At 44.0% G+C, this 21,458-nt stretch overlaps 1 protein-coding gene across 1 annotated transcript in view; it reads right to left on the reverse strand.

Moving 5' to 3' along the window:
• The window catches only part of MED17 (mediator complex subunit 17), a 55,445-nt gene extending 41,286 nt beyond the window's left edge, over nt 1–14,159 (reverse strand). Inside the window, exons 1-4 of the mRNA XM_089655637.1 lie at nt 13,877–14,159; nt 11,768–11,934; nt 5,962–6,181; nt 1,408–1,544 (exon numbers count right to left, since the gene is read on the reverse strand). Of these exons, the coding sequence (XP_089511763.1) occupies nt 1,408–1,544; nt 5,962–6,181; nt 11,768–11,934; nt 13,877–14,102 (750 nt within the window). The 5' untranslated portion in view covers nt 14,103–14,159. The remainder of the gene's footprint in view (nt 1–1,407; nt 1,545–5,961; nt 6,182–11,767; nt 11,935–13,876) is intronic.
• Nucleotides 14,160–21,458: the final 7,299 nt, after the last annotated feature.

Below are 21,458 nucleotides of genomic sequence, written 5' to 3' on the forward strand. Positions count from 1 at the left end.
AGCACAATGCACCTGTTGCTTTCCTGCAGGTTAGCTGCACTTTAAAAAGTGCACCAAACCTGCAGGATATAATAGAAGTGCACTTCCCTGGTTTGAGGGCCACATCAGAGAGCTCCGAGGGCCACATGTGGCCCACAGACCACAGGTTGAGCACCCCTGCTCTATATTGATGTGATTTAGAGCTGACATGACAGGAAGATTACCCAGGCAAAGCACATGGCATGAAAGTAGCACATCAAAATCTTACTCAAGTGGCAAGCAAATCGCCAGGAAGTCAACTGGCAGAAGACGCACCATAAGTTGCATGACTTTCAGGTTGTAGTAGTTGTAAACAGAGCCCAATGTGGGCACAGACAGCAATAAAAACTGACAAGTATTTTGATCCCTCTCCACTCTACCCAAAACTAAAAAAAAAAAAAAGTTTTGCCTTTAGTTATACTCTAAGTCTAAAATGTATTCAAGTGAAAAAAAACCCACACTGCCTTACCTAAAAAAGGTATTACTTTTTGTTAACCTTTTTTGTAACACATTTTCCATTTTTACCCACTTCAGTCTGACTCATATTTGGGAACTATTCATACACACTAGTGCACCTATGAACGCTATATGGGGATCACGAAAAGAAGAGCAGCAATCTAGCAGAGTCCTGGCTTATCACATTGCACTTATCCTAGGCTCTCACCCTGCTTCTGTCTTCATAGACCCCACATACGTTACTCAATCTATTAAAGCTGAACTCCAGGAAACTTGCAAAATCTCCTTTGCACCAGCACTGCAAGCATTAACTGCTTGTTCAGTTTAGGGCAGGAGTCTCCAAACTATGGTCCAGCTGTTGAAGTACTACAAGTTCCATCATGCCTCTGGGAGTCTTGCCTTTCAGAATCTTTCAAGGCCTCATGGGACTTGCAGTTCCTCAACATCTGGAGGGCCATAGTTTGGAGACCCCTCATCTAAGGGAAAGAAAAGGCAATTTTACTCAATTTGAATTCCCCAAGCAGACAGAGCTCTCTCATTCTGTCCCTTAGTGTCCTCAATCCCATGAGGAGCTATGGATACTGCATCGGTGTTGATGTCAGAACATTCGACCACCAGAAAATTGGGGGAGAAGACACTTCATGGACCAGTCTGGCAACCCTAAGGATGGGGTAAGTAAATATACTTTTCCATGCCACCTAGACCTAAATGAGCAGGGAGGTCTTGCAGTGGGCACAGCCCCACTACAAGGGAGAATTTTCATGTTTCCTGGAGTTCAGATTAAAGCTTTGAATGTCACATTAATCATGTAGATCAAGCGTTGGAAGTCAAAAAGAGTCAAAAAAAAAAAAAAAAAAAAGAGAAAAGAAAAATGTACTCATCTCACTCATACCACTTCTCCAAAGTATATAGTATATTTTGGGTTACACAGACCTTTAAATAAGCAGAGCCTTCCAAATCACTGGGGATATGGACATCCAGTGGACAGTAGTCCTCAGGGGTTTTCTTATCCAGATCAATGTCCGTATTCTTTATAACTTCAAATGTTCCATGATGAGGAAAGAGCGAGCCTACATGAAAATAAAATAGCAAAAAGAAAAAGGGCATGTATAAAATGAGCATAGAGGAGGAAGAAATCTCAAAATGTTGCTGTGACTGAGGATATTGGAAGTCAAGGGCTAACTAAACTAAAGTTGGCCATACCATGAGGAGGTGTATGGGAACAATCTGACTGCATCAAAAAAATTTTCACGTCTGATACACTACTGTCAAAAGAATTGTGACAGCCCACCAAATCATTGCTTTCATGTGTTCCAATCACCTGCACGGCCACAAGTGTATAAAATCAAACACCTTAAGCCAGCCATACACTGGTTGAATTCCGAAATAATTTTCAAAAATCTTTTCTGAGAATTTTTGTTTGAATTTCGCACCATTAGTGGCCACAAAAATTATTTTCTGTAGCAACATGAGGTGAAATTAAAGACTTGGATGGTTGAATTTTAAAATCAATGGTGGCACCATCGGATTAAAAATGCACAAAATTTCCAATTTTCTAAAGAAAATTTGTTCGGAATTCGACCCATGTATGGCCTGCATAAGTATGCAGACTGCTTCTACAAACATTGGTGAAAGAATGGGTCGCTCTCAGGAGCTCAGTGAATTCAAGCGTGGTACCGTGATAGGTGGTCACACGTGCAATAAGTCCATCTGTGACATTTCCTTGCTACTAAATATTCCACGGTCAACTGTTAGTGGTATTATAACAAAGTGGAAGCAACTGGGAACAACAGTAACTCAGCCATGATGTGGTCGGCCACATGAAATGAGAGTGGGTCAGCACATGCTGAAGCGCACAGTGCGCAGAAGTCGCCAACTGTCCACAGAGTCCATAGCTAAAGACCTCCGAACTTTGTGTGGCTTTCAGGTTAGCACAACAGTGCATAGAGAGCTTCATGGAATGGGTTTCCATGGCTGAGCAGCTGCATCCAAGCCTTATATCACCAAGTGCAATGCAAAGTATCGGATGCTGTGGTGTAAAGCACGCTGCAACTGGACTCTAGAGCAGTGGAGACGTGTTCTCTGGAGTGGCCAATCATGCTTCTCTGTCTGGCAAATCCGATCGACGTGTTAGGATTTGGCGGTTGCAACAGTACTTGCCTGACTGCATTGCGCTGAGTGTGAAGTTTGGTGGGGGGGGGGGGGGGGGGGGATTATGGTGTGGGGTTGTTTTTCCAGTCGTTGGTCTTGGCCCCTTAGTTCCAATGAAAGGAACTCTTAGGGCTCCTTCACACTTGGCTGTTTTTGCGGTTTAGCAGGGGTTGCTAGGCGTTTGCCGAGCGTTAATAACGCCCCACAAACGCCTATAATGCAGTTTGAGTGGTGTTACCTCTCCGCAAATGCCCCGCAACCGCACCGCAAACGCCAGCCGGGCGTTTGCGGAGCAGCACCATAGATGAGTATAGAAGGCTTCAACGCCTCCTGACTTGACCAGAGGCGTCTGTTTTGCCGCGACGCAAACGCTCCCGTTAGAACAGCACCATGTACTGTAATGTGCAGAATTGGCAGAGGCGTTTGGGAAGCGGTAAAAACGCTTCCCAAACGCCTCTCTGCCGCCTGCACACAATGCTAGTGTGAACATAGCCTTAAGGCGTCAGCATACCAAGACATTTTGAAAAATTTCATGCTCCCAACTTTGTGAGAACAGTTTGGAGATGGCCCCTTCCTGTCGCAACATGACTGTGCACAAAGCAAGGTCCATTAAGACATGGATGAGTGAGTGTGGGGGAACTTGACTGGCCTGCACCTCAACTAAACAAAACACCTTTGGGATGAATTAGAGCGGAGACTGCAAGCCAGGCCTTCTTGTCCGACATCAGTGCCTGACCTCACAAATGCGCTTCTGGAAGAACGGTCAAACATTCCCATAGACACCCTCCTAAACCTTGTGGACGGCCTTCCCAGAAGAGTTGAAGCTGTTATAGCTGCAAAGGGCGAGCCAACTCAATATTGAACCCTACGGACTAAGACGGGGATGCCATTAAAGTTCATGTGTGTGTAAAAAAGGCAGATGCCCCATTACTTTTGAAAACAGTGTATGTGCTCAGATCACCCAAGAGAGCATGTTTATGCATTTCGGTTCCAAGCCACGGCTGTGTGTGTGAATTGACAGTGACTTGGAAGTGAGTCTGCTTGGGTGTCTTCATAGTAAACTGCTTGCTCTGGGGCACTCAGCAGTAGGGAGAGGCCAGGAGCACTGGCGGGTGACCAATTGCCTTTAATATCACTTTAAATAGGTCTGTGTGAATGAAGACTTACTTGGTGGGGAGAGGTTTTGTAGGTTACAGAAGATAGCAAAAAACATTGTTGCACTTCAGTGCACAAAAAGAATTTTGAAGAAAAAAAAAAAAAAAAAAAAAAAAAAAACACAAAACGAATTCAGATACTACATCTAAAGACTGATAAGATACAACATATTACCTTTTTATTCTTGGGTTTACATATACTTCAACAATATTACCTGAATGATCAGCTACCGTATTTAGATGTGTACTTGTCCCTACTGTATATGCATCAGGTAATGACTAATGACTGATAAAAAAGTATGAGGATATTAAAAGAACCTTTTTATGCCTAACAAAAGCATATATTCCTGAAGCAGAATAGGATTTAAAGTATGCACAGATGTGAAAAATCACATGTGGTTTGGATGGCAAGATATTATCATGTAAAAGTGGTAGTGACATCACTGCTGAATATAACCTGTGCAGAAAGCAGAGCTGTGGGAGGGACCCAGTAGCTCCACCCACTACAGGCTGCCTACAGAACACTACAGGAGGGGGCAGAGAAAAGACTAGTCACCCTGCACAGAGAGAGGGAGCGCAGTGACTGGTCTTTATTACAGGAAACCCCTGCACAGAAACAATGTTTACACTGGATTACTGCACAGATATGGAATTCACAAAGTACACAAATTTAATGAAGAACACACAAGGAATGTATTTAGACAATAATTGCTTTGCTCAGCTTTAACCATTAGCCGCCCGGCCAATGACCGAATGGCGGCCGGCAAAATCCATTAGCGTTCCCGGTGGACGCCATATGGCGTCCTTCCAGGCATGCGCAGTTTGCGCGCCTGCAGAGCCGCGCGATCTGTCACTGCCCGTGTACCTCGGACACGGCCGATGACAGATCCGAGTGCCGGCCCCGTTGCCGTTACCATGTGGCCTGCTGTGACCAATCATAGCAGGTCACATAACAGTTGTATACAATGGATGGCTTCATTCATGCCATCCATTGTATACTAGTGTGTGTAGCTGTGACTGGTCATAGCGATCACATGCACAAGCTGGGCCAATCACAGCCCAGCTGTGGCATGCGATTAGCTGTGTCCAAATCACAGCTAAGCACAAAAAAATGGTAACATTGTACTACTTTGGTCATAGTAAAAGAAAAAAAAAAAAAAAAAAAAATGTATATATATATTTTTTCATACTGTCACTAGTCAGTTTCCCTGATCACCGCCATGCCAGTTATATGACGACGCTGTACTGCACTGATGACAGTATGTGTTAAAAAAAATAAATAAATAAATTAGTGAAAATAATTTAAAATTCTCATTTTCCGAAAAATGACAAAAAAAAAATACAACTTCAAAAAACTCGCCATGCCTCTTATAAAGTAAGTCGGACTGTCTACTTTGCAAAAAGTGGTCATTTGGGGGATATCTGTACTATTCTGACATTCTTGGACCTCAAGAAATTAGATTGGCTGTCAGTACTTCAGGATTGATCAATTTTTAGATCTATACCATAGTTTGTGAACTCTATAACTTTCCTACAAACTAAAAAACACATCCTAATTTGGGTTATTTTCACCAAAGACATGTAGCAGAATACATCTCGGCCTAAATTTATGAAAAATTTATTTGCAAACGTTTATAAACAGAAACAAAGAAAACCGTGGGGTTTTTTTTTCAAAATTTTCGGCATTTTTTTGTTAATTTAGCAAAAAATAACCCCAGTGGTGATTAAATACCACCAAAAGAAAGCTCTAGTTGTGTGAAGAAAATAACATGACCGCGCAATTGTCATTCAAAGTGTGAGCGCTGAGACCTGAAAAATGGCCTGGGCAGGAAGGGGGTAAGTGCCCGGTATGGAAACGGTTAAATAAACATAACTATTTATAGATGATGTCCACAGAAGACGGGACAACTGAGCACATTTGGGGGAAATTACAAAGCATTTATAGGAAATCATCATATTCCATTCCTCCTGATCTCTGACACATCACAAACTACCTCCATTTCCTTAGGTAATCCCCAAGGAACGGCAGAATATAAAGACACAACTGAACACAACACAAAGCCTTCTGATGGAGATATTTTATTCTAGGATGCTTCTGTCCACAACGATAGTGCCGACAATGGCAGCAGTGTCATAGGGGAAGGTGCTACAGACACCCAGTCATATTTTGTCAGAATGTTACCTGCACTCCTGTAGCTCAGGTCTCCCAGGATTTTGTCTCCCAGCTTCCTCAGCTTCCAATGCTGCCGTAACCTCAGCAGTTCAGAATTAAAGTCTCGCTGGCGCTTGTTCTCCTGGTTCTCTGCTACAGACTTGGACAGACGCTCGGCTCCTTTAATGAGGATCTGTGCTGCCCCAAAGAGGGATTTCCTCTTGGAAACCAGTAAAAGGCTGTGCTGATTCTGAAAAGACAAAATGACCTCTGTTCATTTATGATCCACCACAACTAAAACGCCTTGAAGGGTGTTCACAGAACCTACCAGTACACCAGCAAAAGATATCCTTAACCTCCCAAGTGTTCTGATTATGTCCATATTTCTGTGCTCAAAACGGTACATTTTTTTGCATGGAAATATGTAGTTTTTTTTATTGTAGGCCTGTAATATTTAGGAATAACTCACTGAAATCTGTCCGAACAAGAGTCTAGTAAACATCCCGGGTATGTTAAAATTTGAAACAAAATCATAAATTATAATTTAAATAATCACAAAATATAATACATTTAATTCAATAATATAATCGAACCAAAAACACTGAAATTTGAAATATAGCACCAAGTTCGCACATCACTGAGCTTAGTTGCAGAATTGTTTTCAGTGTTTGATGGTGAATCTCCCCACAAATCATTATCACTCAATTCTGCAAGTGGTTCTAATTTACTATCGCTGTTCTCTAGCTGGTCTAAAACTGCTTTTGACATAAAGGGACGCTTTTTGGACGCCATGGACGTTTTTCAGTTTCCAGACAGAAAGAACAGTAAAAATGCAGGCAGGGCACAGGACAAAGCACTCGGGACAAAATGTATGTGAAATGGTTTGATACAGTAATGTTTTACTATGTGATTTTAGTGAATGTCACTTTTAAGATTTTCAAATTTCCCGCCATTTCGTCCCCCGTACGTCCCGACGTCACAGGGAACGGAACTCAGAAGATAGATGCTGGCATCCGCCGGAGGACATTACAGGGGACACTGCAGGTGGGACATCGTGGGAGCGCAGGACAAGGTAAGTGAAGAAGAGATCCCGGAGCAGCACTGCAAGGTATTCCCGAGTGTAGCTCGGGGTTACCGCTTGTGGTACTGAAACCTTACCCCGAGCTACACTCGGGAATACCTCCAGGAAGGTTAAAGAGAACCTGTCATGAGAGAAATATGGGGGGCTGCAGTTTTTGGACCACTTTATCTAGCTGTTAGGCTCAACCTTTGGCTTCAACACTTTAAATCATTGACCTGGAACAGTTACGCAGATGACATATGCTGACTATTCTTCAATTTATCTAACCGGATGCTGCAGGAACTGAACACTGGAAGTGAGGTTAAAAAGTCAGAGGACAACAGAGTAGTGACCAGTGTTGCCGGGGGTGCCCTGAAGCTTATCTTCTCCCATTTACTAACTTACCATGTCTGCACTGTGTCTCTGTGTGAAGGTAAAGGCAGGGCTTTGCTTCCTCAGGTCTAGACCCCCCCAACAACAATGCACAGCACACCAGTGACATCACCAAATCTCCTGAGACTAGCAGTCAGACAGCAGTGCCTTAGATCTCATACTGCAGATGTACAGCTATGAGGGTGTAGGCCAGCAATGGGCAAACTACGGCCCGCGGGCCGTATACGGCCCAGCGGACCTTTTAATCCGGCCCGCGGATGTGGCTGTCAGGATGTGTGTAGGCGGGGCAGCGTGACGAATGTGAGGGGAGGGGAGGGGAGCTAGGCTCCTCTCAGTCCACCCTGAAGACCGGAACGGCGCGGGAACACGGCGAGAGGAACGCGCGGAGCAAAGGTAAGTGAATTGACACAGGGGGGACTTGGCTTACTACTTGTGGGGGATGAAATACTATAGGGGGGATGAATTACTATAGGGGGGATGAATTACTATGCTTACTATGGGGGAATATTACTATACTTACTATGGATGACACATACACATCATTCATCTACTCTTGGTCCGGCCCCCGGGTCCAATATATGAACCCATTGCGCCCTCAAGTCAAAAAGTTTGCCCACCCCTTTTATAGGCATAAGAGTGCCTAGGTACTCTCATGTAGTAGGAAGTACACTGCTACTTTTCAGGAGTAATTCAATACAAAATGAAAATTTTCAAGTTAACTCTTTAGGCTCAACAATTATACATTATCTTTATAACAAATCTTGACTTTGACCTCAGTTCTACTTGAAGTAAATAAAGTGAGTGGGTCAAGAATCATTTCTACCACCACATGCAGTGAAGGAAATAAGTATTTGATCCCCTGCTGATTTTGACCGTTTGCCCACTCACAAAGAAATGATCAGTCTAAAAATCGAATGGTAGATGTATCGTAATACTTAGAGACAGAATAGCAACAAAAAATTCAAAACAAATGCATGTCTAACAAATTATGCACTGATGTGCATGTTCATGAGGGAAATATGTATTTGATCCCCTTCACAAAACATGACTTAGCACTTGGTGGCAAATCCCTTGTTGGCAATCACAGAGGTCAGATGTTTCCTGTAGTTGGCTACCAGGTTTGCACACATCTCAGGAGGGATTTTGGCCCACTCCTCTTGGCAGATCCTCTCCAAGTCATTAAGCTTTGGTGGCTGACGTTTGGCAACTCGAACTTTCAGCTCCCTCCACAGATTTTCAAACGGATTAAGGTCTAGAGACTGGCTAGGCCACTCCAGGACCTTAATGTGCTTCTTCTTGAGCCACTCCTTTGTTGCCTTGGCCGTGTGTTTTGGGTCATTGTCATGCTGGAACACCCATCCATGACCCATTTTCAATGCCCTGGCTGAGGGAAGAAGGTTCTCACCCAAGATTTGACGGTACATTGCCCTGTCCATCGTCCCTTTGATGCGGTGCAGTTGTCCTGTCCCCTTAGCAGAAAACTCCCCCAAAGCAGAATGTTTCCACCACTATGTTTGACAGTTGGGATGGTGTTCTTGGGGTCACAGGCAGCATTCCTCCTCCTCCAAACACGCCCAGTTGAGTTGATACCAAAGAGCTCGATTTTGGACTCATCTGACCACAACACTTTCAACCAGTCCTCCTCTGCATCATTCAGATCTTCAGTGGCAAACTTCAGACGGGCCTGGAAATGTGCTTTCTTGAGCAGAGGGACCTTGCGGGCACTGCAGGATTTCAATCCTTGTCGGCGTAGTGTGTTACCAATTGTTTTCTTGGTGACTGTGGTCCCAGCTGCCTGCAGATCATTGACAAGATCCTCACGTGTAGGTCTGGAATGATTCCTCACTGTTCTCATGATCATTGACACTCCACGAGATCTTGCATGGTGCACCAGACCTAGGGAGACTGACAGCTGTTTTGTGTTTCTTCCATTTGCGAATGATTGCACCAACTGTTGTCACCTTCTCACCAAGCTGCTTGGCGATAGTTTGGTAGCCCAGTCCAGCCTTGTGTAGGTCTACAATCTTGTCCCTGACGTCCTTGGACAGCTCTTTGGTCTCTGCCATGGTGGCGAGTTTGGAATCTGATTGTTTGATTGCTCCTGCGGACAGGTGTCTTTTATACAGGTAACAAAATGAGATTAGAAGCACTCACTTTCATGGACTGCTTCTAATCTCAGCTTGTAACCTGTATGAAAGACACCTGGTAGCCTGAAATCCTGCTGAATGATAGGGGATCAAATACATACTTACTTCCCTCATGAACATGCAAATCAGTGCATAATTTGATATGAATTTCTTTTGAATTTTTTGTTGCTATTCTGTCTCTCAGTGTTACAATACACCTACCATTCGATTTTTAGACTGATCATTTCTTTGTGAGTGGGCACACATTCAAAATCAGCAGGGGATCAAATACTTATTTCCTTCACTGTATAAACACTTTCCTCTTTTGACCTCCTCACTGTAGAGGAAACTACTTTTCTCTGATACCCACCACACCACCTGCCCCTGGATCCTTTTCTACTACTCCGGGCACCTTTTTGTTCCACTCTATGCTCTCTTACTCATATCTTCAACATCTCACTCTCTACTGTTATCTTCCACTCCACTTTTTTTTTTTTTTTTTTTTTTTTTTAAATGCACTGGTCTCCCACCAACCTAAGATCCATCTCCTTGCTCCCATTTTCCTCCAAAATTCTAGAATACCTAGAACTGTCCGAGCGGTTACCTCATTTATAACAATCTTCTTGACTCCTTACAATTTGGCTTTGGGTGACAACATTCAACAGAAACTGCCCTTCTATAAAACTCACTAATGACTTCCTAACTGCTAAATCCAAAAGTTCATTACTTCGCACTCTTACTAGAAGACCTTTAAACTGCCTTCCACAGTTGACCACCCGCTCCTGCTCCAGATTCCGGCTGCTTCAGTTTTAATAATTTCCCCTCATTATTTATAAAACACAAAAAAGAAACTGAAGAGCTCGGGAGGAGCTCACTGTACTAACTATCCAATGTTAGTACAGCGATCTGACCACTGAGCTATTATGTTCTGACAAGAGGACTGCACCGCCCGCTCCCCCCCAGGAAAGCACAACTGCCAGCACTGACTGGATGCTGGTTTTCCAGTATGTCCAATTGTGTGGCTTCTGTCAGGCAGACGGGTGTACACATAGACCGAATGTCGGTCTGTTTCTACTGAACCAGCCAATATTGACTGATATTCAACCAGTCTGTACAGGGATTAAGAACAGAGTTCATAAGATTTCCACCCATGCCCCTTCCCCACAACATTACCATCAAGATTAATAGCACAATTATCAGTCCCTTTCCTCATGCCAGGGTGCTAAATGTAATCCTGTCCTCTGACCTCTCCTTTCAGCCCCACATCCAATAACTGTACATACTAGTACAACCTCCTCATTAGACTACCTCTACACAGACTATTCCCCTTTAAAGTGGTCATAAATGCTCAAGGTTTTTTACCTTCATGTATTCTATGCATGAAGGTAAAAAAGCTTGTGTACAACAGCCCCCTCTCAATCCTTACCTGAGCCACCTCTGATCCAGCGACACGTTGGGGACTCTTCCTCCTCATTGGCTGAGACAGCAGTGGGAGCCCATTAGCTCCCGCTGCTGTCAATCACAGCCAGTGAGCCAAGCCACGGCTGTGTCCTATGGACGCATAGAGCAGTGGTGCCCCAGTGCAAGCGGCTTTCCCTGGGGGCACTGCTTGAGGGAGAGGAGCCAAGAGCGCTAGCGGGGTCCTGAAAAGAGGCTGCTCTGTGCAAAACCAGTGCACAGAGCAGGCAAGTATAACATGTTTGTTTTTAAAAAATAAAAAAAAAACAAAGCTTTAGTGTCACTTAAGTCTACCATAAATACTGCTGCCAGACTCTTCCAATTAACCAACCGCTCCTTGTTCAATGTCCCTCTCTGCCAATCCCTCCACTGGCCTCTGGTTGCCCAACAAATAAAATTCAAAATATTAACAAAGACTTACAAAGCCATTCAAAACTCTGCCCCCGACTACATCACCAACATCCTCTCACAATACCAAACCCTTCATTCTAGCTCCCTCAACACCTCTTCCCATGTTCCCCTCCAGAGCCTTTCCCATCCACTGGAACTCCCTACCCCAATCTGTACAGCTCTTACTCTGTCTGCTTTTAGGTGATTTTTGAAAAATCATCTCTTCATGGAAGGGTTTAGTCCCGCCTTAAGATTCCTGGGAAAAAAAGTGATGGTTATACTGTAGATAACTTCTTCATGTGAAAGATACGTTACCTTGCAGACAAAGTAAAATGTTCTAATATCCAAATTAAAATGACAAGGCTGCTGTGAGAGGAGACAAACCTTCAGGAAATGTCCCTGGTAATACCTGCTTAGGGGTGAGAGCTTCCTGGGAGACCGGGTCCAGGTGCATGTACCTCTTGTCCTTCACTATGGTCAGCACATCATACAATACACACATCTCAGTCAGGGTTCCACGCAGATGGTTTCTTACGGAGTCCCAGGGCCACAGCGATGGCTGGAACTTGATCAAACCTGCAATGGAAACATGAAAATGACAGAAGAGGGACATGAGGGCACACAAACAATGTATAGAAGACAGGCACAAATGTGGGGATGTAGGCCCCATTCACAATTGGGGATGCTAGTGATTACATGCAGGAGGCCCAGTGGGGGTTCCTGACAATTAGCTGTATGTGGAAATCATATTAAAGCAATGGGAGACTGACAGCTCCCGCAGTCTGTTGCAGAATCACTCATGGATCACTCCGGGGTATCACGAAGCCTAAAGAGTTTCTAAAAGCAAATTCTTTGTATTTGGCAGACAGCAGCAGGAGCCAACGGCTTCCACTGCTGCCCAATCCTCCTGTGAGAAGAGAAAGACACGGGAAAAAACGGTAGACGGGCACAGCGCTGGATTCAGAACCACATTAAAACTGCCTCCACCCCCTTCTAAACACATATACTGTGTACCCTGTAAAAGGAAGATGCATATACTTGCCTAATCTCAGAGGGCTCTGGTCATGTGAGCCCCCCCCAGTGCCAGCTACAGGGGAGGGGAGAGAGCGATCCATGGATGGAATGCCTATGTGTTGACCTCACCTATTGGTTTACTATAGGCCATCCGTTATCAGAGCTCCCTCCTCTCCCCTGCAGCCGGCACAGGGGAGCTAACCACATGCCCAGACCAGAGCCCTGATAATAGGCAAGTAAACACATCTTTCTTTTACAGGGCAGTTAGTATAAGAGTTAGATGGGTTGGGAGGTTTCAGATTAGTTGTTACCCCCGAATCTCCCTTTTATTATCCCCAGTTTTATCATCTATGTACTGGAGGTAAATATTTTTTGAATCTGGTGTAGCCAATGTAACCACTTTGTAAAAGAGCCTGGATCTGCCACGTGTCGGTAAAGCTACCAGAACTGGTGACGGGTTTATGAATGCAGCAAAAGGACTTTTAGATGGCCATACCACAGAAAAGTGTCGCAAATGCTTTACTGATTCTGCTCACTCCCCAGTGTTTATACAGGGAGGGGGGAGATTACATGGTGGGAAAATGGAGGGAGGAAGAGGGGAGTATACATTTATTCAGAGGTACAATGCCCCAGGGTGGGGGTGGTTCAGGTATATAGGATAATACATAATACATAGGCTAGGGAGCAGTGATACATGGAATACAGGAAGGGGGGTATACAGGTATAGATTATATAGAGAAAAGGGGGGTTATACAAATATAGATCATATACAGGAGGAGGGTATACAGGTATAGATTATACAGAGGAAAGGGGGGTTATACAAATACAGATTATATGCAGGAGGGGGGTATACATTATATACAGGGAGGGGTGGGATATACAAGTATACGTTATATACAGGGAGGGGTGGGATATACAAGTATACGTTATATACAGGGAGGGGTGGGATATACAAGTATACGTTATATACAGGGAGGGGTGGGATATACAAGTATACGTTATATACAGGGAGGGGTGGGATATACAAGTATACGTTATATACAGGGAGGGGGGGATATACAAGTATACGTTATATACAGGGAGGGGGGGATATACAAGTATACGTTATATACAGGGAGGGGGGTAATACAAGTATACGTTATATACAGGGAGGGGGGTAATACAAGTATATGTTATATACAGGGAGGGGTGGGATATACACGTATACGTTATATACAGGGAGGGGGGTAATACAAGTATACGTTATATACAGGGAGGGGGGTAATACAAGTATACGTTATATACAGGGAGGGGTGGCATATACACGTATACGTTATATACAGGGAGGGGGGTAATACAGGTATAGGTTATATACAGGGAGGGGTATACAGGTCCGGTGTGGATGATATACAGGGGTAATACAATGTGGTGTGTGTGTGTGTGTGTGTGTGTGGGTGTGTGGGGGGGGGGGGTCAGAGAAGGACACTGTATGGGGGGGGGGGGTACAGATGGAATGGGGTCTCACCCTCCTCGTCCTCATGCTCCCCCCAGTCATTCTCCCGGGGCCCGGCCACCTCGTCTTCCTCCTCCTCGGACTCCTGCTGGAAGTCTATGCGCTGGGCTAGGCGGGCCAGGTTCTGGGACATGGACAGCGGCTGTACATAGGTCTCGGAGCCATCCAGGCCCACCTCCTGCACCTGCTTCTCCGCCGAGGACTCGATGCTGATCTGTACCGCCGGACCCCCCGACATCTTCCCTGCAAACACACCTCTACCCTCCTGCTCCTACACTGAGCACAGCTCTGCTAGTGCGCATGCGCGGCTCTCTACGTCCAGTACGGAAGCTCTGCAGAGCCAAACAAAGCTGAGCTGCAACTTCGCGGTGCCTGTTTAATAGTAGTGCAGTCTGTGGCTGGTTCCAGCCTAGTGATTCTCCCCCTTCTGATAGACAAAGTATGGTGTCCTGCCCTCAGAGACAAGCCAGCATGAGAGCCTTGTACCTGGATTGGAAAACTAATTACATCAGCCGATTTTTTTTTTTTAACAAAAATACAGCATGTCTGAGCCCCACAAACTAAAAACACAATTTAAATCGTTTTTATTAGTCAAAGAAAATCCATCAGTATATCCATGTCTCCATACTTGATTTTGCTGAGAAAACCCCTTAAACCCCCCCCCCCCCCCATCCATCCACCCCCACCATTTCTGGCTGTGGCCATCTTGAGTAAGGGCAGATCATTCATGTAGCATTTACTTCCTGGAATCCATCTACTCTTGGCTCAGGCAAGTCACAGGAGGGTGTGCTTAGCTGAGAAAACCCCTCCTGAAGACTCCTGGGACGTAGGATATACTTTGCCTAGGCCTGGAAACTAGTAGATAACTAAAAAAAAATGTTTAAAATAGTAAAATCAATATACTATCCCATCTATTAATGCTAACAGCCTAAGGATTAAAAAGAGCCCATGGGAATTGAGAGAAAAAAGTTCCATTTTAAGATTTTTTTTTTACATTTCTTAGTTTTTATTTCCATCTGCGACTCCATTTGGAATGTTCCATCATTTCCTGTTCTTGTGACACCCATACAGGTGGGGAATTTACTGAGCCAGCAACAGAAACAACATTGCCAGGTGCTACAACCCTTCCGCACCCTACTACAAATGGGTGTATGTTTTCTGTGGCCCCAAGAGAAAGCTTTAAGTCCTTATCTATAGTCAACACAGTAAAAGGTTTGGCTATGCTCACCTGGCAGCGCCGCTCTCCTCAATACATATCCCTCCATGGACATTACCTGCAAGCTACGGAACACAAATACCCAGCAAGAAAGAAGGTGGGCTTTAACATCACGTATGCGTCTACAGCAGGCCGAGGTTGTGTGCAGAGAGTGGCTGCTCCCAGCACACTGAGCTGTCACTGACACCTCTTGGCACAGCTTCTAATCAGGAGCCAGCAGGATGGGCTCCTGATCATATGAGCGCTGTGAGAACCAATCACAGCGGTCACATGTAAGTGAAGCCACACCACCTCTTAAAGGGCAGCCGGAAGGTGACATTAGGGCGTGAATGAGAGAAGGCGTTCTCTGATTGGCTAAGGTGGAGAGGCAGGGCACATGACATCACAAGCTCCACCCTCAGAGAACACCTTATGTTCCTTGAGAAGAATCCAATAGCCTTTTTATATGAACACAGATCTTCATCTACTTTTGTTTGCGCTTCGGCCTATGTTGTATATGATGGCTAATGATCTAACAAATGTGAATTTCAAGGTGTCCGTTTTTGATGATTCATGCTCTTTAATATAAAGAGTTGAAGGGGGAAACCATACAAGGTGCTTCCTGAATGGCTAAGATGCTGTATGAGCGACTCTTAGGTTCCTAGCAGCAAAGGGGAAGTAAGTCTTATCACTGCAGAGGAGCGGCACCCTTGCAAGAACTTGTTGAGATCCTTGAGGTCCAGAATAGGCCAGATGTCTCTGTTTGGCTTTGGAACCATTAACAGGTTCAAATAGAAGCCATGAGCCTTCTACTATGGAGACAGGAACCTGTCCAGCACTGCAAAGAAAGTTGCTCTTCTTTGAGGATCCAAGGAGATATTCGAGAAGGGGGAAAGCTTCACCATTCCAGCTTGTAACCTCTTGACCCTACACCTTGGCCCCGTTTGTCTATGATATCCTGAGTCCAGACAGATGTGAAGGACAAGCATCCCCCAAGGCAGTGCCCCTTCCCTGGGAAGAGAACTTGGCTCTGGGCCTTGGAGTTCAAGCTCTTCTTTTGGAACAGGTTGGTTACCCTGTGGTTGATGAAAGGACTGTTTTGTTTTTTTTTTGCAGCTGAAGAAGGTCCCGATATTTGACTTGCCAGTATTTCTTCTTCATCAGGGGCAAAAGCATGATTTTTTTCCCCAGTCCCCTTGAGGTTGAATTCATCCATTGACAGCCCAGGATATAGCTGCTCGATCTTCTTACAGGGACGTTCAGCAGACCAACACTTGAGTCGCACAATTCACCTCATGTGGACAGGCATAACACCAAGTCTAAAGAGTTGCCTAACAAAATCTTCCAAGGCATCCTGCCCAGAAGGTCAAGGCTTTCAGGAACCCTGCTAAGTATTATCCAACAAATGGATCCTCTGGATCAGTGAACTTTACGATGGGCCCTCCCATGAGAAAGAGATTTGGGAGCCCACCCCTTTGTTCTACCTCTACCACACACCTCTGCCTGTATTCTGCCATGTTTTGTTGAAAGCTAACAGGCCTGAACTCTGAACATGTAGAATGGTCAACCAGTTAAGAGTGTATACCTGCAGCAAAACACCAAGAGATTTATTTACTAAAACTGGAGAGTGCAAAAACAGGCTCACTTCTGCAAGGAAACCAATCAGCTTCCAGGTTTTATTGCCAAAGTTTAATTGAACAAGCTGAGGTTAGAAGCTGATTAGTTTCTAAGCAGAAGTGAGCCTAATTTTGCACTCTCCAGCTTTAGTAAATAAACCCCCAAGCAGCTTAGTATACCCCCAGTACAGTCTGCCCCAGTTATTTGAAGAGATTGCAGCTAGGAAGGGAGACTTGCTGCCAGTGCCACCTATCTTGTAGAAGGAGATGATTATATAAGTTGAGGACTTGGAAGAGTGCTTCCCATGTGTGCAATTGGCACCAGGGGGACTTAAAATGGATGTCATGCATGCACTGATGACATCAACGTGCGCACACACACTGGTCCTAAATGCGGTTTCAGAGACATAGTTGCCCCACTGGTGATCACCACCCCAAATCTGCAGAGCATCCTGAAAGCAACATTATTAAATCTATAGAAACACTACATGATTTACAGATGTGATGTTGCTTTTGTTTCCACTGTGTGATGAGACACCTAGCTAACAGGTGGGAAACCTCACTTTCATCATTCAATGCGTGTGCTGCTAGTAATACAAATTCATGTCAGAGCTTACTGAGCTTCAAAGAGGGCAAATTGTTGGTGCCCGCTTAGCTGGTGGCTCAGTGACTAAAGTTGCTAACTTATTTGCGGTGTTATGAGGTACAGTATCAAAGGTTATGACGGCATATAGTTTCCGGGAAAACAGTGTGGTAAGTATAAGCGCGGTTGACATGGTCAACTGACCAAAGAGACAAAAAGATTGCGACCCGGAAAAAGAAAACAACTGCTGCAAAATTGAATACAGAGCTCAATCTCAGTCTTCCAAAGCCTGTGTCCACAAAAACTGTGCAGAGGGAACTCCATAAGCGAAATATTCACAGGTGAGCTGCAATAGCCAGCCCACTATTGACCGATATTTATGCTCAGAGAGAGTAGTACAACACCCATAAATCGTGGACTATCGATAAATGGAAGACTGTATTATGGTCCAATGAATTGAGCTTTACACTGTTCCCAACCTCCAGATGTGTTTACAGTGGATATAAAAAGTCTACACACCCCTGTTAAAATGTCAGATTTCTGGGATGTAAAAAAATGAGACAAAAATAATTTCAGAACTTCTTTCCACCTTTAATGTAACAAACTGTACAACTCAGCTGTACAACAAACTGAAATCTTTTAAGTGGAGGGAAGTAAAATAAACTAAAATAATATGGTTGCATAAGTGTGCACACCCTTAAACTAATACTTTGTTGAAGCACCTTTTGATTTGATTCCAGCACTCAGTCTTTTTGGGGATGAGTCTATCAGCATGGCACATCTTGACTTGGCAATCTTTGCCCACTCTTCCTTGCAAAAACACTCCAAATCTGTCAGATTACGAGGGCATCTCCTGTGCACAGCCCTCTTCAGATCACCCCACAGATTTTCAATCGGATTCAGGTCTGGGCTCTGGCTGGGCCATTCCAAAACTTTAATCTTCTTCTGGTGAAGCCATTCCTTTGTGGATTTGGATGTATGCTTTGGGTCATTATCATGCTGAAAGATGAAGTTCCTCTTCATGTTCAGCTTTCTAGCAGAGGCCTGAAAGTTTTGTGCCAATATTGACTGGTATTTGGAACTGTTCATAATTCTCTATACCTTGACTAAGGCCCCAGTTCCAGCTGAAGAAAAACAGCCCCAAAGCATGATGCTGCTGCCACCACCATGCTTCACTGTGGGTATGGTGTTCTATTGGTGATGTGCAGTGTTGTTTTTGCGGCAAACATATCTTTTGTAATTATGGCCAAAAAGTTCAACCTTGGTTTCATCAGACCAGAACACATTTTCCCATACGCTTTTGGGAGACTTTAGATGCGTTTCTGCAAAATTTAGCCGGGCTTGGATGTTTTTCTTCATAAGAAAAGGCTTCAGTCTTGCCACTCTACCCCATAGCCCAGACATATGAAGAATACGGGAGATTGTTGTACCGCACAGCCAGTAATTGCCAGATATTCCTGCAGCTCCTTTAATGTTTCTGTAGGCCTTTTGGAAGCCTCCCAGAGCAGTTTTCTTCTTGTCTATTCAGCAATTTTGGAGGGACATCCAGTTCTTGGTAATGTCACTGTTGCGCCACATTTTCTCCACTTGATGACTGTCTTCACGATCTTCCATAGTATATCTAATGCCTTGGAAATTCTTTTGTACCCTTCTGACTGATACCTTTTTGTATTTCAATGTTTTTATTAATTTATAAACAGTTTAAGAAGACAGGAGCAAGAAAACACGCCCACGCAGGGGAAATCAATTGCACATAAAAAGAAATTTAAAAAAAGTGCTCTAACACCAACAGAGCAAAAAGTGCGCCCACGCAGGGGCTATCAATGGCACATAAATGACAAAAACATTGGTATAACACCGACAGTAACTCAAACCAAAGGCATAGCTATCCACTACCACACCAAAAACAAGCAAAAAAAAAAAGAAAAGGAAGGAGGAGTACAAAAGGAAGAAGATGACAAGACCAAGAGCAGGGGTCCGAGACTGACTGATACCTTTTAACAATGAGATCCCGCTGATGCTTTGGAAGCTCTCTGTGGACCATGGCTTTTGATGTCGGATGTGACTAAGAAGATGTCAGGAAAGACCTACTAGAACAGCTGAAATTTATTTGGGGTTAATTAGAGGCACTTTAAATGATGGCAGGTGTGTACTGACTCCTATTTAACATGAGTCTGAATGTTAAGAAAAAGCGAAACCAGCGCTCAGGTCTTCATGCCTCACAGGAACACGGTTTCTGTCACTCACTGAGGCGCAGCCCTCGAAAGATTGGGGAATCTTGATACTAATAGAAGAAAACACAAAAGGGTGCACACTCTCCTCATGCATTACCATGATAAAAAAAGGATTTATTAAAAATGACAAAAATATACTCACAAACCAAGGGTCATGTAAACAGACATGGAACCAAATGTGACAGTGGTCCTACAACAGGGTATGCTAACACGTTTTGGGAGTCAAACTCCCTTCCTCAGAGCCAACGAGACCTTTGTATTTTCTTCTATGATTTGTGATGACTTTTGGCCTGTTTATTAGGAAAAATTATATTATCCCAAGTTAGGAAATTCTAAGCTGACTGTCACGGGTTAACATCACTTGTTGATTTCAGGTGACTTTCCAAGAAGTTACCACACACAATGAGTGGAAGAGACTTGTTTAAAAGACAATAGGATTAAACACCACTATTTGAATGTCTGCAGGTGAGCATACACAAGGTACCAAAGGGACAATGGTGAGATAGAAACCTTATTGTCTGATCTCTCACAAAACCTTGGGAAGTGTGTGATTACCAAACAAAACTTCTTGAGCTGTCAAAATAGGCTATTATATCCTGAGGTCAAAATCCAGTTCATTCTGTTTACTCTAATTATAACCCAATAGTGCTAGTAACAAGAGGCAATCTTTCCTTGAACCCGCAGTAAACAAGGTGAAAGTTGGGTCATGTAAGATACAAAGAAGTGTGGTATATATATATCAACAGAAATATTATCAGAAAATATATTACCAACACTTTTCCATCAAAGGAAAATCTATTCGATAAGGTTGGGTACTGCATCCCACTCAACTGAAGTTTGAAGTGATAAAATATAATATGGTTTGTGAGTTGGGTAATTTCTATATTTCCAAAGGAAATCAGCCATTCCAATACAGTTCATATATCAGAAAAATGAGAAACCAAATGTATTCACATCTTTCTATGGTCCTTATCCAAGGGTTAGTAGTGAAATCATCTACACATGAATATAACATACAGTGGGGCAAAAAAGTATTTAGTCAGACACCAATTGTGCAAGTTCTCCCACTTAAAAAGATGAGAGAGGCCTGTAATTGGCATCATAGGTAGACCTCAACTATGAGAGACAAAATGAGAAAAAAAATCCAGACAATCACATTGGCTGATTTGGAAATAATTTATTTGCAAATTATGGTGGAAAATAAGTATTTGGTCAATATCAAAAGTTCATCTCAATACTTTGTTATATATCCTTTGTTGGCAATGACAGAGGTCAAACGTTTCCTGTAGGTTTTCACAAGGTTGGCACATACTGTTGCTGGTATGTTGGCCCATTCCTCCATGCAGATCTCCTCTAGAGCAGTGATGTTTTGGGGCTGTCGCTGGGCAACACGGACTTTCAACTCCCTCCAAAGGTTTTCTATAGGGTTGAGATCTGGAGACTGGCTAGGCCACTCCAGGACCTTGAAATGCTTCTTATGAAGCCACTCCTTCGTTGCCCGGGCGGTATGTTTGGGATCATTGTCATGTTGGAAGACCCAGCCACGTTTCATCTTCAATGCCCTTGCTAATGGAAGGAGGTTTGCACTCAAAATCTCACGATACATGGCCCCATTCATTCTGTCCTGTACATGGATCAGTCGTCCTGGTCCCTTTGCGGAGAAACAGCCCCAAAGCATGATGTTGCCACCCCCATGCTTCACAGTAGGTATGGTGTTCTTTGGATGCAACTCAGCATTCTCTCTCCTCCAAACACGACCAGTTGTGTTTCTACCAAACAGTTCTATTTTGGTTTCATCTGACCATATGACATTCTCCCAGTCCTCTTCTGGATCATCCAAATGCTCTCTAGCAAACTTCAGACGGGCCCAAGCATGTACTGGCTTAAGCAGGGGGACACATCTGGCACTCCAGGATCTGAGTCCCTGGCAGCGTAGCGTTACTGATGGTAGCCTTTGTTACGTTGG

The sequence above is a fragment of the Staurois parvus genome, unplaced genomic scaffold (assembly GCF_062004578.1).
Source record: "Staurois parvus isolate SC_StPar_1 unplaced genomic scaffold, SC_StPar_1.0 ptg000858l, whole genome shotgun sequence".
Classification (NCBI taxonomy): domain Eukaryota; kingdom Metazoa; phylum Chordata; class Amphibia; order Anura; family Ranidae; genus Staurois; species Staurois parvus.